The 15,184-nt window shown below is 34.4% G+C and overlaps 1 protein-coding gene across 3 annotated transcripts in view; it reads left to right on the plus strand.

Annotated features, from left to right (window-relative positions):
• Window positions 1–15,184, plus strand: part of Entrep2 (endosomal transmembrane epsin interactor 2) — a 400,899-nt gene that overhangs the window by 291,854 nt on the left and 93,861 nt on the right. For all 3 annotated transcript variants that reach the window (XM_076848861.2, XM_076848862.2, XM_076848863.2), the window contains exon 3: window positions 7,528–7,638. In XM_076848861.2, the coding sequence (XP_076704976.2) occupies window positions 7,528–7,638 (111 nt within the window). The remainder of the gene's footprint in view (window positions 1–7,527; window positions 7,639–15,184) is intronic.

Consider the following 15,184-nt stretch of genomic DNA (forward strand, 5'->3'; position numbering starts at 1 on the left):
TCTGCTTGACAGAAAATTGGTTTTTTTTTTCTTGACTAGAGATATAATGCATTGATTTTCAATTTCTAATTCATTTTAGGCAATTTATTTCCTTCTATTTGCAATTTTACTCATATTACACAAGATCTAATATGGAGTTTTGTTATATTAATTCTAAATATTTTCTGTTATCTGGTTTGATTTATATTAGATCCATAGTTGGACAGGTGATTTAATTTTTTTTCAACTACTTGAGTATTGAAAAACTCTTTGTTGTTTTGGCATTTGAATTTATTAAATTGCTTTGAGTGAGATAAAATGGTCCAAGTAAATAAATTTTTAAAAAATTTGATATGATCTTTGATCTAATATTTAGTCGATTTTTTATATGTTCCAAGTGTTCTTTTAAAAAGTGGATATGTATTTTCAGTATTTCCATTTATGTCCAGTACCTAAGTCTTGTTGTGTTGTTTAAATATTAGGTGTTCTTTACATTTTTCCTGCCTAATAAATCAATTTTTGAAGAATGGTAAAAATCTCGCATGATCTTGTAAAATTCTTATGTTAGTTTTTCCTTTATATATTTTCAAGTTTTATTTATAGAGAAAAAACAGATCTAACACTGTCAGATGTTTCTGGAGACTTGCTTCTTTTAGACTGTATTTTTACCTAGTAATGCTTTTTGTCTTAAATTAGTATATCAACATATCTTCTCCAGCCTTCTTCTATTGTTTTTTGGGGGCTGGAGCTCAGTGCACTTGCTTACCATTGTAGTTCGATTCTCAGCACCACATATAAATAAAAAAATAAAGATCAACAACTAAAAAATTTTTAAAAAAATTAAAAAGATGTATCCTAATATTTCTTTACAGCTCATTTAAATTTTTAATAAGTAATATATTAGATTTTAATCAGTAATATATTATTGCAACAGAGGAAAAAAACCCAGCATGAACTGAACTTAACTCTGGTTCATAGAGTTGATTGGCATTTTGAAGGAAGAATCAGGGAGTAGGGAAAAGAGTGAACAGGTGAAGGTAGGCTGCAGAGTAGTCAAGAAGTGAGGAATTAGAAAAAGTAGGGGGCCTGGTGCACATGAAACCCATGTGTGGTTGTTAACTGGTGCTTATAGTTAGGCTGCTGCCCTTGTAGAGAGACTGGAAGATGATGGATCTTTAGGTGTTGGCTGGAGCAAACTAATGTGGCAAGCTGAGTTTATTCAGAAAGGCACTTTAAGGGGGGGGTGTCCCATCCTACAGATGTGGCCTTGATCCTCTAGAAACATTTTTTTATATAGTCAATTGATTAAAAAAAAATCTTTTTACATACAACACCAGGATGTACCCTGACATAATCACAGAAGCATAGAGCACAACCTGCTCTAATTTAGGGCCCAGCACTCCCCCTCTCTCCCCACACCACCTGCTCCCCTCCCACATTTTTATAGGCCAAGGTTGAGGCCTAATTGAGAAGACGGCTCAGGGGAGTCTGACAGAAATTGATCAAAGAGGGACTCTTTGGTACATTGTTATGCATAATTGTTTCCCTTAGCTTTCTTAGGCTATGTTAATTTCTCTTCATGTTTTTCTGTTCCTCAGACCAGCTAATATTCAATTGCCCATATTTGTCGCTTTCCCAGCAACTTAAACACTCAGACCTTTTGCCCACCCAGGGACATCAATTGCAGGGTTACTCTGGATTAAAACACTCAGGGGTCACTTCATGGGAATAATTGGACTGCGCAAAATAACCACACAAGAGACAGAAATACCTTTTTCTTTGGGGTTGCTGTGACAGCTCCTCTGACCTTAAAGGTCCGCAGAAATTGAGAGAGAGAGAGCCCCCACATGCTGACCCCTTTTATTGAGGAGAAGCTATTCAAATGAGGCAAGGGGTCAGGTTTCAAGGGGCTGAGTCTAGCTTCATGATGTCTGCTATCAGCAGTTGACTGACATCTAGGTAGGTCACACCTAAGGCACAGTAAGAGAAGGGGACACACAAAAGGTATTTCCATGTAACGTTCTATCCCAAACTGGGCAAGGGATAATATTACAAAGGAACAGGTGAGCATAGCTCCACCCATGGGGCTGTAGGAAGGCACACCCATATACAAAGACACAGTCACTCAAACCCTAGAAGACCTAGGCTATCTAGCAGCGTGGCCAATGCAGGATGCCACACCACTCAGCAGGGGAGTAGATTCAGTCACTTGCTAGTGGATCTCCCATATTCACTGATTCTTGTGACTCTTCACATCAGCAGATAAACTCTTTTCATGAGTGGATCATTTCAGTTGTACTTTTTACCTATAGAATTTCTTTTTACCTATAGAATTTCTATCAGTTTTCTTTCTATGCTCTATTGATATAACCTACTTGTTTATGTATCTTTCTCCTGATTTCCTTTGTTTTTTGCCCATGATTTCTTCAGCATTTTGAATGTGTTTCAGATGGCCAAAATTCCCCATAATGGGGTAGGGAAGGGGGGAGCATGGGAGGAATAGAAGAATTCTAGATAGGGCAAAGGAGTGGGAGGGAAAGGGAGGGGCAAGGGGTTAGTAAGGATGGTGGAATGTGATAGACATCATTATCCAAATTACATGTATGAAGATACAAATTGGTGTCAACATACTTTATATACAGAGATATGGAAAATTGTGCTCTATATGTGTAATAAGAATTATAATGCATTCCACTGTCATGTATTTAAAAAATAAAATCAAATATTTTAAAAAATAAGTTTTTTTTAAAGTTTTAATGGTCTAATATCTGAGCTTCCTTAGGGATGCTGATTGTCGATTTCTTCTTTTTCCCCATGATAGATCATAGTCATATTATATTTCCCTGCTTTTTTTTATTATTTTTTTGTGGGGTTTTTGTTTGTTTTGTTTTGTTTTTGTATACTTTGTAATTTTTGTGTTGGGGATATGGGTATTTTGAATATTGTAATGTTATAACCTTGACATCAGATTATCCTCACACTGTTTAGTGGACTCCTGGATACTGCTTTATAAGAGCTGTAACCATCCATGATCAATGGTCTTCCAAACTATTTTTGAAAAGACATCACTCTTTGCTGTGTATGTTCTGTTCACTTAAGTCGGTCCTGTTATCTCTCTGGTCATCCAGTGACTCACAGAGATTTCTGTGAATGCTCAGGTCTTTCATCACTCACCTCTCCCCTACATGCTGTCAGTGTCCCAAAAGATTCCTGAGTTATGAAGCTGCTAATTCAAACAGTTCTTTCCTCAAAAGTTGTTTCATCAGTAGGACCAATTACTGGAACAATGGAATATTAACGAGTCTTAAAAGAAAGGTAATTCTGACACTTGATACCACATGGGTGATACTATGCTGAATGAAATTAGCCAGTCACAGAAGGACAGATATTTCATGAAATGATTCCCCTTACAGAACATACACTGAGACAGACAACGTCATAGAGATCTAGAGCTAGAGATAGTCACCATTCATAGAAGACAGGTGGCTTCCAGGAACAGGGAGGAGAGAGAAACAGGGAGCTGCTGTTTATTGGTACATAGTTTCAGTTTGGGAAGATGGAAAAGCCCTGGAGTAGTGGTGGTGATGGTTCCACAACAGTACGAATGTGCTTAATGCCACTGAGCCCTAAGCTTAAAAATTCTAAGAATGGTAAACTTCACGTTGTGTATACTTTACCTCAGTTTTAAAAATTATAAAAATGGTGATTTTATGTATGTTTACCACAATTTTTAAAAACCCAGTAAACATGAAAAACATCCCATCCTATCGTTTCTTACTCCCTGGACTTCTCAGCAGTGTCTGTTGTTGAGCACTAAGTCTCAAGATAATCTCTTCTTAGATTTAGTGTAGCTTTGCTGTCTAGTGTTTTCAGCAAAATTTCTTTTTTGCAGTGCTGGCAATTTAACTTGGGTGTTTGTACATGCTAGGCAAGTGCTCTGCCACTGAGCTACATCCCTAGCATCAATTTCTTTTTGAGCTACTTTTTGAAACTGAACAGGCTGGCTTATTTACACATCATTAGAATTATATTGTAGTGCTCTTGTAACTTAAAATTAATTTTGACACTTTTCTCTGTAGCTAAACTTTCCCACAGGATGCAGTGATGGGTCACAGTTATTAAAACTATCTCTGAAATAATTACTAATATCTTGAACTATTTCCTAAATGAACAAAATACATTGTTTCATTTTCTATCCTACATGTCCCTTTTTAGGTAAAATGAATTTTGCTTCATTTGGGGGAGATGTACTTATGGTAGATAATGGTAATACTAATGTCTTTCTATATTTGATATAACTAAAATATTCCTTTTTAGCCATTACCAGATAAATTAAGACCTTACCACTTTCACATATTGCTAATGGGAATGAAAAATGGTTCCAATCCTGTGATGGGGAATTTGGTAGCATCTAGCAAGACATGGATTTATTTTTCTATCCTGTAAACCTGCTTCTAAGACTATATCCCAAATCCAGCCTGGCAAATAAATAAAAAGATGTATGAACAAGGCTATTTATTGCAATACTAAATACATTGCAAATAACAAAATACTTAGAAGCCCAAATGTCTATCAATAAGGATCTGATTATTCTAGACAGTGATAAAAGAGAAGACGGGGCATTTCTATATACTTTTTTGGAAGTATCTATATTAAGTGCAAAATAGGTGGAGAAAATGTGTGTATTATGCCTTTCTTGCCTTCAATGAAAAATCAAATGATAAAAGGATAGAATATAAAATTTAAACATAAATGATTACCTTTTAATAAATAAGAGGAAGGAGAGGAAGAGAGAAGACAGATTAATGACTGGATTTATTTGAAACTTCTTTTATTCTTTTATTGATTTAACTTGGGATTTCCTTTTATATAATTATGAAATTCAGTTTTAGGAACAATACCTAGTAAAAGATGAAATAAAACAAAGGAATACAGGTTCCTAATGTATAGCATAACCACACAATAAGAAAGGAAACATTTGAGTTTATAACATCATAATTTGACTCTTCTTTGTGAACTGTACTCTAAAGATAAAAAGAAAATATAAAACTGTTTTCAGTAGTCATCCTTTTGGTGGTTCTATTGGCACCGTTATTTTGAAACTGTTGTTGGGTATTATAGAATTGAATGCAATACATAATCATGTTGAGAACAAAGCTTTTCAACATAGTTGAAAGGTAGAAAATTGATATAGTTAAAATAAAAACCCTGTAGGTTAGAATTTAAATCAGAAACATCATTATGAACTCATGTTTGACAACCGAAAAAATTGAAAACAATGACCATCCAAATAGCAAAGGGTGTTTCTATAACAAAAATTGTAATTATCTAAATACCACTGTCATTAAAAGGAATCTGCACTTACTATAGAAATGACTCTATATGTGAGCAAGGAAATATATAAGATGATCCTGGAGCCTCAAAGAGCCTGGAAGTAAGAAAGCTATCAATCTATTAGACGTGTGTTGAGAGGACTCTCTGGCTACTGATATCATTGATTGCAACACAGAGCATTTATGTCTCTTGTTTCATATGACCAGAGACACAAACACTAAAAAAAAAATATCTCATTAATTACCTTTGGATGATGCTTTGAAGCCAACTATGTTTTTATAATAAACATATGTTAAAGATTATATTTAACTCCTTGTTTAATGAGGAAACCAATAGGACAATACAAGCTATTCAAAGGAGAATTCAAAGCCAGGTGCAGTAGCACATGCATGTAATCCCAGCTACGTGGGAGGTTGAAATTGGAAGATTGCAAGTTTGTGATCAGCCTGGGCAATATGGTGAAACCCTGTCTCAAAATAAAAAAAATCAAATGGGATAGGGATGTATCTCAGTGTTAGACCACCTCCGGATTCAGTTCTCAGTGCTGAAAATTACAACAACAAAGAATTCATATATTGTATGTATACATAGGCAATCAAAAGTGCAGAAATGTATAAATATATAAAATTAGTCGTTATCTATAGAGTGATAATCGGTTATGTTACACAGATAGAATTCATTTATTCATATTGTCAAAAATTGTTTGCACACCTATAAATTTTCTACAACTTTCAGAATTTAAAAATACAATACAGAAAATGAAAGGCACAAATAGTTCAGAAGTGTACACTAGCAAGATAGATTTTTGTTGTTGCCCATTTCAAAGTCTTCAACAACTTTTTTATAACACTTTCCTTCTTTTTTATCATATTATTCTTAAAAATTATTCTTGATCACAAAAAGGTGTTTTATTAGATGTGGAATAATTATTTCCATAAGTGCAGCAGAGTGTTACTTAACCATATAACCATGTAATTTGAGCATCATAGCAACTAAAATTATTTCAAAATTTGGAAATTGAACAGAAAAAAATATATCTCATTCTTTTCCTCTATGAACTCTATTCCTTAAGACAACAAAACTATTGATGAAGGAAAGTCTCTGTCTATAGATATATTCCTACCAAGAAACAGACTAGCATTATTTTGGAAACCATAATAAACTATTTTAAGAACCTTTGCCATCATCAGAAACGACTGTTGGGACATTTGCCTTGCATGCTTAGAAACCTTGAGTTTGATCCCCAGCACTGCTTCTCCCCAAAAGCTGCTAACATCACACAAAGACAATATCTTTTATTAGTATGTATTTGGTCAAACCTCTGGATGTAATCACCAAACCACCAAATTATAAGACACACAGATGCTAGACAAACAATAAGTGATAGAAGGCTACATCAGAAAGTTTAAGCTGCAGAAAATTCTATGGGACAAATGGTTTCTTTGAGAACTTTCAAGGAAACAAAAACAATAAAGGGAAAAACTCATAGATTAAAAGCTGTCTAAGATTCATAACAAACTACTTGTACTCTATGGAAGTTCACTATATCCTATGTAAGCTGTTTCAAAATGAAAAATATGGGAATTACTGGGGAAATGCAAACTCTTGAACATTAGATATTAGTGAATAAGTATTATGGATATTTTCAAAAAGTATCATTACTTTAGAAGCATACATTACCATTTGTAAGGATGAGATTTTATTTGCTGCAAAATATTCTAGAGGGGAGGGACAAAGAAACAATTGGCCATGAGTGATTAATTTTTGAAGGTAGGTGATGAAAGCCTGGAGCTTCATTATACTATTCTCTCTGGTTTTGTACATGTGTGGAATTTTCCATAATAAAATGGAGAAAAAATAAACTTACAGTTCTTCTAATGAATATATTTTTTCACATGATTTTCTCCATAATTTATGACCTCTTACTACTGAGACTATAGAATGTAAAGAATTTTCAAGTCTAGCTTCTGAAATATTTTAGCATAATAGGTTTCAAGTAAAAATCAGGGCAGCTTGCTATGGCTTTTCACAGACTTTACCTTTTCTATTTAAGTTAATGTGAATTGGAAATGTTGGACATAACAATACTTTCCTTTAAAACACATGTTATTAACATAATTATGTGATCAATCAAAAGCCTTCTTAAAACCAAGTCATTTTTTCTCTAATCCTCTCCAAGTGAATAATCAATTTTTTTGTTTGGTTTATTTCCAGATAACCTTTTTCATGCTGCTTTCTGCAGTGTGTGTAATGCTGAACTTGGCTGGTTCAATCCTTTCCTGTCAGAATGCTCAGCTAGTCAACTCCCTAGAAGGCTGCCAGTTGGTGAGTAATGAATGGAAACCTTTATTCACAGAGGTCATAGCCTTTGATTTTTGATTTTGCATGAGAGTTATTTAAAAATAATTTTATTGTATTTTTGGATTCTTATAAACTTTCAATTCATTCATCAGTTTTCTATTTGTTTAAGGAATTTCAGTGAAGTTTATTCATTTCTATAAATTCCTCCAATTAAAACTTATTCAAATTTAAAATCAGTTACTAATAAATGTATTTTATTTTATTATTTTTGCAGTACTGGGTCTTCAACCCAGGTTTCACACATACCAAGCAAGCAATCTACCATTGAACTATATCCCTACTAGTATATTTTTAAGGACCTCAGTGTAGTGCTATTTTGCAATAAATGTCTTCAGTGACTATTATATTTTAATATTGGTTGCATTAATTTTTATTTGCACTGAATTTTTAAAAGTCATTCTTACAAGTAAATTTTAAGTGCTTGACAATGAGTGCATCAAAACAATATAGTTCTCAGTTTTTCAATTAAAAAGAGAATTTTATTTAGGAAATTGTAGACAGTATGCTATGTACTTTGTAAAGGGTCTGTTTATTGGATAAAACTGGCCCTTTAATTTTGAGGCACACTTAGAGCACTTGCCCTGGGTTTGATCCCCAGTACCTCTAAACAAAACAGAATAAAACCACAATAACTCATGATTGCCATGTATTCATCTGGCTGGGACAGCAACTGAAGTGTATATGGTGCACTCAAGTATGGGTCTTCTTGGACTCCTGATTGGACTGTGATTCCTGAGTACAGGAGCATTGGCATTTGTTTCTTTATCTTGGAGACACCACCAGGCTCCCTTTCAGAGCCATGTTGGTCTACAGCTGCACATGTACCTGCTCTGCCTATTGGCTGTGGTTCTGAGAAATCGGTAGTGAATTGCCAGAAGTTTTTCTGAAGCAAGGCCATGCCTCCTTGTCCATTCTCAATGCTGAAGTACCTACTGAGTTACAAAAAGTAATTGTTGGAGCTTAATATTGTTATTTTCTGTTTGATGTGGCCTAGAGAACATTGATCAGATTTCACCCAAAACCATGTGCACAGAAGTTTCCTCCATGTGCTGCAGTCTTCCCTGTTGATTACTAAAGGCTGGCTCAACCTGAATCTCCATCTCTGTCAGAAGGCTGACTTGTCATTCTGTATCGATAACTTGGTCATCCTCTTGATAGTTATCTATTGATAACTTGGTTGCTGCAGGAAAGAATAAAGAAGGAAGATCTTGTTTCCTCTGTTCTTTTGTGAATTGCCTGTATGTAGTACTTACCCAGTTTCCCAGGTGTCACAAATATAGTAAAATATGGTGGCCTATATATAATGTCTTTAGTGACTATATATAAACAAATAAAAAGAGATTGGCTATTTGTTCTGGGACTCTTATTTTCCAGTGCAAAGCCCTGTGTGAAAGAGGCATAGGGAAAGGAATGAGGTGAAGCCCATACATCGGGCCTAGACCTTAAGGGTTTCCCCTCCTTGATCTTAATTTCGCTACCCTGTTGCTGCAGGAAAGGATTAAGAAGGAAGATCTTGTTTCCTCTGTTCCTTCTGCCTTCAGTACCTCCACAAATCAGTGAAAAGAACATCATAACACCCACAGATGTGCACACCTTTGCACTCTCCAGCATCTCTTTGGTTAAATGGTAATTGGAATCCTAAGTATTTATCCTACTTTGAGCTTGATCCTAGGTATCTCCCTGCCATGGCTCAAACAAGGCCAGTAATTTCTGAGCTTCAGACCAGTATCCTCACTTGCTTAGGGGCAATGCAGGCAGGAGAAAGAGTTCTGGATTTGGAGTTAACAATCTACAATGGAAGCCATGGCTTCATGACCTACTATTAGGTGACTTCACATAAGCCGCCTTTTCTCTTAACTTTCTTTTCATGTCCTGTTTACCTGCCTGAGGTTTTTTAATAGGCTATTAAATTAGATAAAACCTATAAAACATGATAGATTAAAAGTATGCATTTTCCTGTTACAAAAATTACATGAAAATTCAGAAAACAAAACACACTCATAATTCTTTCACCTAGTTTTTTATGCCCATCCATCTTTTCTGTGTACAATGTGTAAATGTGTCTGAAAGTATGTACATGTGTACCTGTGTGTGTGTGCATGTATTACATATATGTTTGATATACTTGAATGTGCTATAATCTTCCTGCTTTGTGATTTTTGAAATAGATAATAAACATTGTTCTATGTTTTTAAATGTTTCTCTAAAACTTCATTTGCAATGGCTGCTCTGTATGTGTGAACATAATCTTATTTATTTAAAATATCTGCTTTTTTTGATCATCTTCATATAAATTCTTTTTATAGCTCCTAAAAGTACATTTGCCTGATCACAGTGAATCCATATCTTTAGAGCATTTGGTGCATACTGACATGCTGCCTGGTAGGAAAGCTTACCAGTTTACTCCCAGTACATGAGAATGCTCTTCTCCCTACACCCTTGGGAGCACTGAACATTGTCACTCATTTTAATCATGTCAATTTGAAAGGTGTAAGATGATATCATTATTTTAATTTGAATTTCTTTGAATATTAATAAGATTGAACTTTTTATTCATTTATAATTACAAATACATAAGATTAGGTTTGTTTATATATGTGTATATATATGTGCATATATATATATATATTTTTTGTATTTGTAAACTATTTATATTCATCTTCCTTTGTGAATTGCCTGTATGTAGTACTTACCTAGTTTCCCAGTTTTTGGCTTACATGCTTATCTTATTGATTTGTAAGAGTACTTTATCATAGTTTTAATCCTTTGGCTTATATTGGACAATTACATTTCCTGTATATTATTGTTTGCATTTTAACTTTATTTTTGACACAAAACCTTTTTAAGGTTTTGATTTTTTTATATTCAAACTTAGCAATGTTTTCCTTTCTGCCATTACCTTAGAGTCATGCTGAAGAAGACCTTTTGCTTCCCGAGATCGTTTTACCCCAGTCATCACTGGTTTGGGGGTACTCTTATTTTTTGATAGTAACTCTCCAGTATTCAGAAATATATTTGACAAATTTAACTTTTTTCTCCCCACATGGTTAGGCAATTTTCCTAAAATCATTTTCTGAGTAACCTAGTACATCCTTTGTGATATTAAATACCACTTGAATCATGAAGAGTCCTATGTAACAAGCAATAATAACAGAATCAAAGTTCTTTTTTCTGATCTTTTATTGATTTTACTTTTTTTAAATACATGACAGCAGTGGAAAGCATTAAAATTCTTATTACACATATAGGGCAAAATTTTTCATATCTCTGTATATAAAGAATGTTCATGCCAATTTATGCCTTTATACATGTATTTGTGGGTTTTTTTGCATTACAATTCTTAATACACATATATACCATAATTTTTCGTATCTCTGTTTGTATATAAAGTGTGTGTGAGGGATGATGGGGCCTATAAAATAACTGAGGGATCTGGAGACCAATCTTAGAAACTGGTTGCTAAGGAAGCTTCTGTTGGTTGAGGATTCTGACTCAGAGAGAGGTCTTTAGCAGGAACCCTGCAACCCACAAGATACAGTTCTGCAGAAGAGAGCAATTCCAATGATTCTTAACCTCTTGATCCATTTCCTTTTGCAAAGTCCATGGAAGACACAGTCAAGGAGGGAGCAATCTTTTCTAATAGCTGGTAGGGCATACTGGATCCTACCCGCCCATCCCAGATTTTAATCTACTTCCTAAAAATTTGTTTAGTCATCTAAAAGAGCTTAGGGTTTTTTTTCTTTTAGTAAAGACTCAGAAGGAATGAATTTGAGATTTGACCTGAAATCATGTTATATTTATACCTTATCTTGAAGGAAAATTAACATCTAAACACTGTCATGTTTTTCCATACAAGAGAAAGCATATGCTTTGGTTTATCTAAATATTTTTTAAGTTCTTCACTCTAGTTTTTGTTTTTCTTTAAAATACCTACAACATTTCCATATGGTTGTATAATATTTGTATCTTTTCACTATATGTGATTTAAAATTAGCTAGTTTCTCTCAATCAAAAGTAAATACAGGGCTGGGGTTGTAGCTCAGTGGTGAAGCGCTTGCCTTGTACATGCGAGACACTGGGTTCCATCCTCAGCACCACATAAAAATAAATAAACAAAATAAAGGTTTTGTGTCAATCTACAGCTAAAGCAAAAAATATTTTTTAAAAAAAGTAAATACAGGAAAAGTAAAATACTTTTTAAAAAATAACGACCAGGATTGAATCCAGGACCTTAATGCATGCTAGACAAGGGTTCAACCACCAAGCTATATCCCAAGCTCTAATTTTTAATATATATATATATTTATATATATATTTAAATTTTGAGACAGGGTCTCACCAAGTTGTCCAGGTTGGCCTTGAACTTGTAATCCTCCTCCTCCTTCAGCCTCCTGAGCATCTGCAATTACAGGTGTGTACCACAGCACCCGGAAAAAGTAAATCTTTTTTCTAGACTTTTAGGACCTCTCTCTTCCAGAAGTAGCCACTGCTAACATGTTTAAAGAAACTTCCCAGTAATTTTCTATGCATATTTTTGTGTATATATCACATGGGGGGCCACTCTGCACATCATTAGTCACGTTGCTTTTGGCAGTCAACCATGTAGCTTGGTGACATTTGCACATCAACATTTGGAGATCTTCTTGAGTATTACAGAACAGCAGAGAATTCCACTGAATGGATGCATGATGATTTATTTAACCACCCCCTTAAGGTTGGAGATGTTTCTAGTCTTTTGCTGAAATGAACATGGCTGAGAATATTACCCTTTGCATACATTCATTACTCAACCAGTATTGAATGGTACTGGCACTGCTGGGGAGCTGGCCCAGGTGCTGAGTGTGTACCACCGAAGAAGATAGGAATGTGCAAACCAACCTAGAGAAGAAATTAGGAAGAGGGTCCTTGTAGTCAATGCATGTGCATCCACTTTAAATTTATAAGGTTATTCCTAAACTGTCCTCCCAATTTGGGGCACCATCTTACACCCTGGCCAACAAAATGGGGTCGTGCCTGATTACCCAGATCCGTGCACACTTATATTACCAGAATTTTTTTTGTCTTTGCCAATCTAGCAAAAATTTAAGATTTTATTATATAATATTCATTTCTTTAATGAAAGTGAAGTTGATCATCTTTATGTTGCATATATTTCATTACCTGTTAATTGCCAGTATCTGTATATTGTCTATTTTTTCTCTTGGGTAGATTTTTATAATTGATATATAAATGCACTTCCTATATTAAGAAAACTGGCCATGGTTTTACATGTTGCAGATACATATTTTTTCACAATTTATTGTTAGCATTTTGAGGTTTTTAATGGTTTTCTTTATGTGGGAAAGTTTTTTATTTATTCTTAACATTTTACACTTATGGTTTCTGGGTCATGTGGTTTTCCTAGAAAAGCCTTTCCCACTCTAAGATTATAATTTTCTTGCTTTCTCCCCAGTATTTTAGGATTGTAGTTTTTTTTTAAAAAAAAACTTACAAATTTCATGCATCTGGGATTTGTGTTGTTATAAATATCAGAACATGTTTCTAATGTTAAAAATATACAGATAGACCTATATTTTTAAGTTTAGTATTAAGTATTTGAAGTATTTTGTTCTGGTGGGTAGATTTTTTAAATTGGTATTTTGTATTATAGAAGTATATAGAAGTATAACTATTTGTGATATATGAGATAAGATTTTTATTACTTCCACATCATGGTACTAGGAGTTGAATGTACAATTGAACTTTTGATTCCATAATTTGTCATAATAAATAATTAAAATACTATCACTCACCTTCCAGGGTTTGTGGATCTTGTTTTGTTCTGTCTAGTGGCATTAGCTAAATCTGTTCAAATAGTGTTAGAAAATGGCACTTCCTCATTCACTTCTTTCTCCCGAGGTTCATGGGAACCTCTCAATGACCCACTGCCCAGTATGATGCTGAGAGATGGTTTCTGTTAGTCTATGTAACCATGAGCTACAGAGGACAGAGGACAGGAGACACCGCGGGGGCAGCATCTCCACATCACCTAGAGACCAGTGTCTGCATCTGCCCTGCACCCACAGGGAGTGTGCAAGGCTCTCCCAGATGAGAGTCGCCCAGAAACCACAGCCTCAGTTTCCCACAGCTGTTTTCATAACACTTTTGGAGTCACAGATGCCCAGGTTATGTATGGCAATGCACAGTTATGGTCCAGGTGCACTCTACACAACAACCAAGTGAACTGGACATTCCGGAGATCTCAGTTCTAGTGTCCAAGGAAAGAAGCAGTGATATGAGAACATAAGACTTTCAGGTCATTTTTCCAGGCAACCTTATACAACCCAGGCCTGATGTACCCTTTACTCTTTTTGAGGGTTTATGGGGGGAAAGATTGACTGGCAATGGTATTTTATTTCATCCATGATTTATTCCTGACTTTCTCGAGATTGCTCTTGATTTAATAAGAGATATGCTGTCAGCTTCTGAGAGATGCCCTTTTTAATATAAGGCATTTCCTTTCACCTGACTTTCTAAGATTTTATTTTTTAATCAAGATGCTTGTAAATTTTATGATCATCTTTCCAACATCTGTGAAATGATCCTATGACTTTCCTGCTTTGATTCATTAATGCAGTGATTTACATTAATAGATTTCTTAACACCTCATCACCTTTGTACCACAGAAACAGGCCTCCTTGGTCCTGATGCTTTTAAAGTATACATATTATGCTGCATTTATTTTGCTGATATTTTATTTAAGAGTTTTGCATCCAAATTCTTAGATGAGATTGACCCACTGTTTGTCTTTAGATGCTATCCTTGTCTAGTTTTCATATCTGAATCATGCTTAGTTTTCAAAATGAAATAGGTTATATTCAGCTAGTCCTATGCTCTGACACAGTTTAATAACCTAGGAATTATTCAGGGTTTTTTAATTTGGGGGAGTTGATTTGGCTGCTTTCAACATTTTTTCAGTGATCGTTGTGTTATCTGAAGTTTTCTTTATATTTTAAAGTAATTTTTGTCTTCCTAACACATGTCTTCCTAACACTATTTCACATGGGTTTTTCTGATTTTTTTATTTTAATGCTATAAAATGGACATAAAACTTAATATCATTTTATAATTAAAAAATAAACCTTTTAGCAAATGTTTGGAGATAAAAGTAGACAATTGATTGCCTAGAGCTTGAGAAGAAATGGGGAGTTTAGGAGAAGGGTACGGGGTTTCTTTTGGGGGTAATGAAGATGTCATAACATTGATTGTGGTTGTATGACTCTGTGAATATACTGAACACCTGTGAACTATACACTTTAAATCAGTGAATTGTATCTTAATAAAACTATTATCATTTTTAAAACCTTTTTCTTAAATAATTACTTGTACATCAAAATTTTGTTTTCTCTCCGTTGAGCTGAGGTATCTCTTTTCTTAAAATTGTTTTTCCCCCAAGAAATAACCATTAGTTTTATTTAACAAGGTTTCATTGATTATGTTTTTATCTTATTAGTCTTTTCTATTTGGCAGG

This window comes from Callospermophilus lateralis, chromosome 3 (assembly GCF_048772815.1).
Source record: "Callospermophilus lateralis isolate mCalLat2 chromosome 3, mCalLat2.hap1, whole genome shotgun sequence".
Classification (NCBI taxonomy): domain Eukaryota; kingdom Metazoa; phylum Chordata; class Mammalia; order Rodentia; family Sciuridae; genus Callospermophilus; species Callospermophilus lateralis.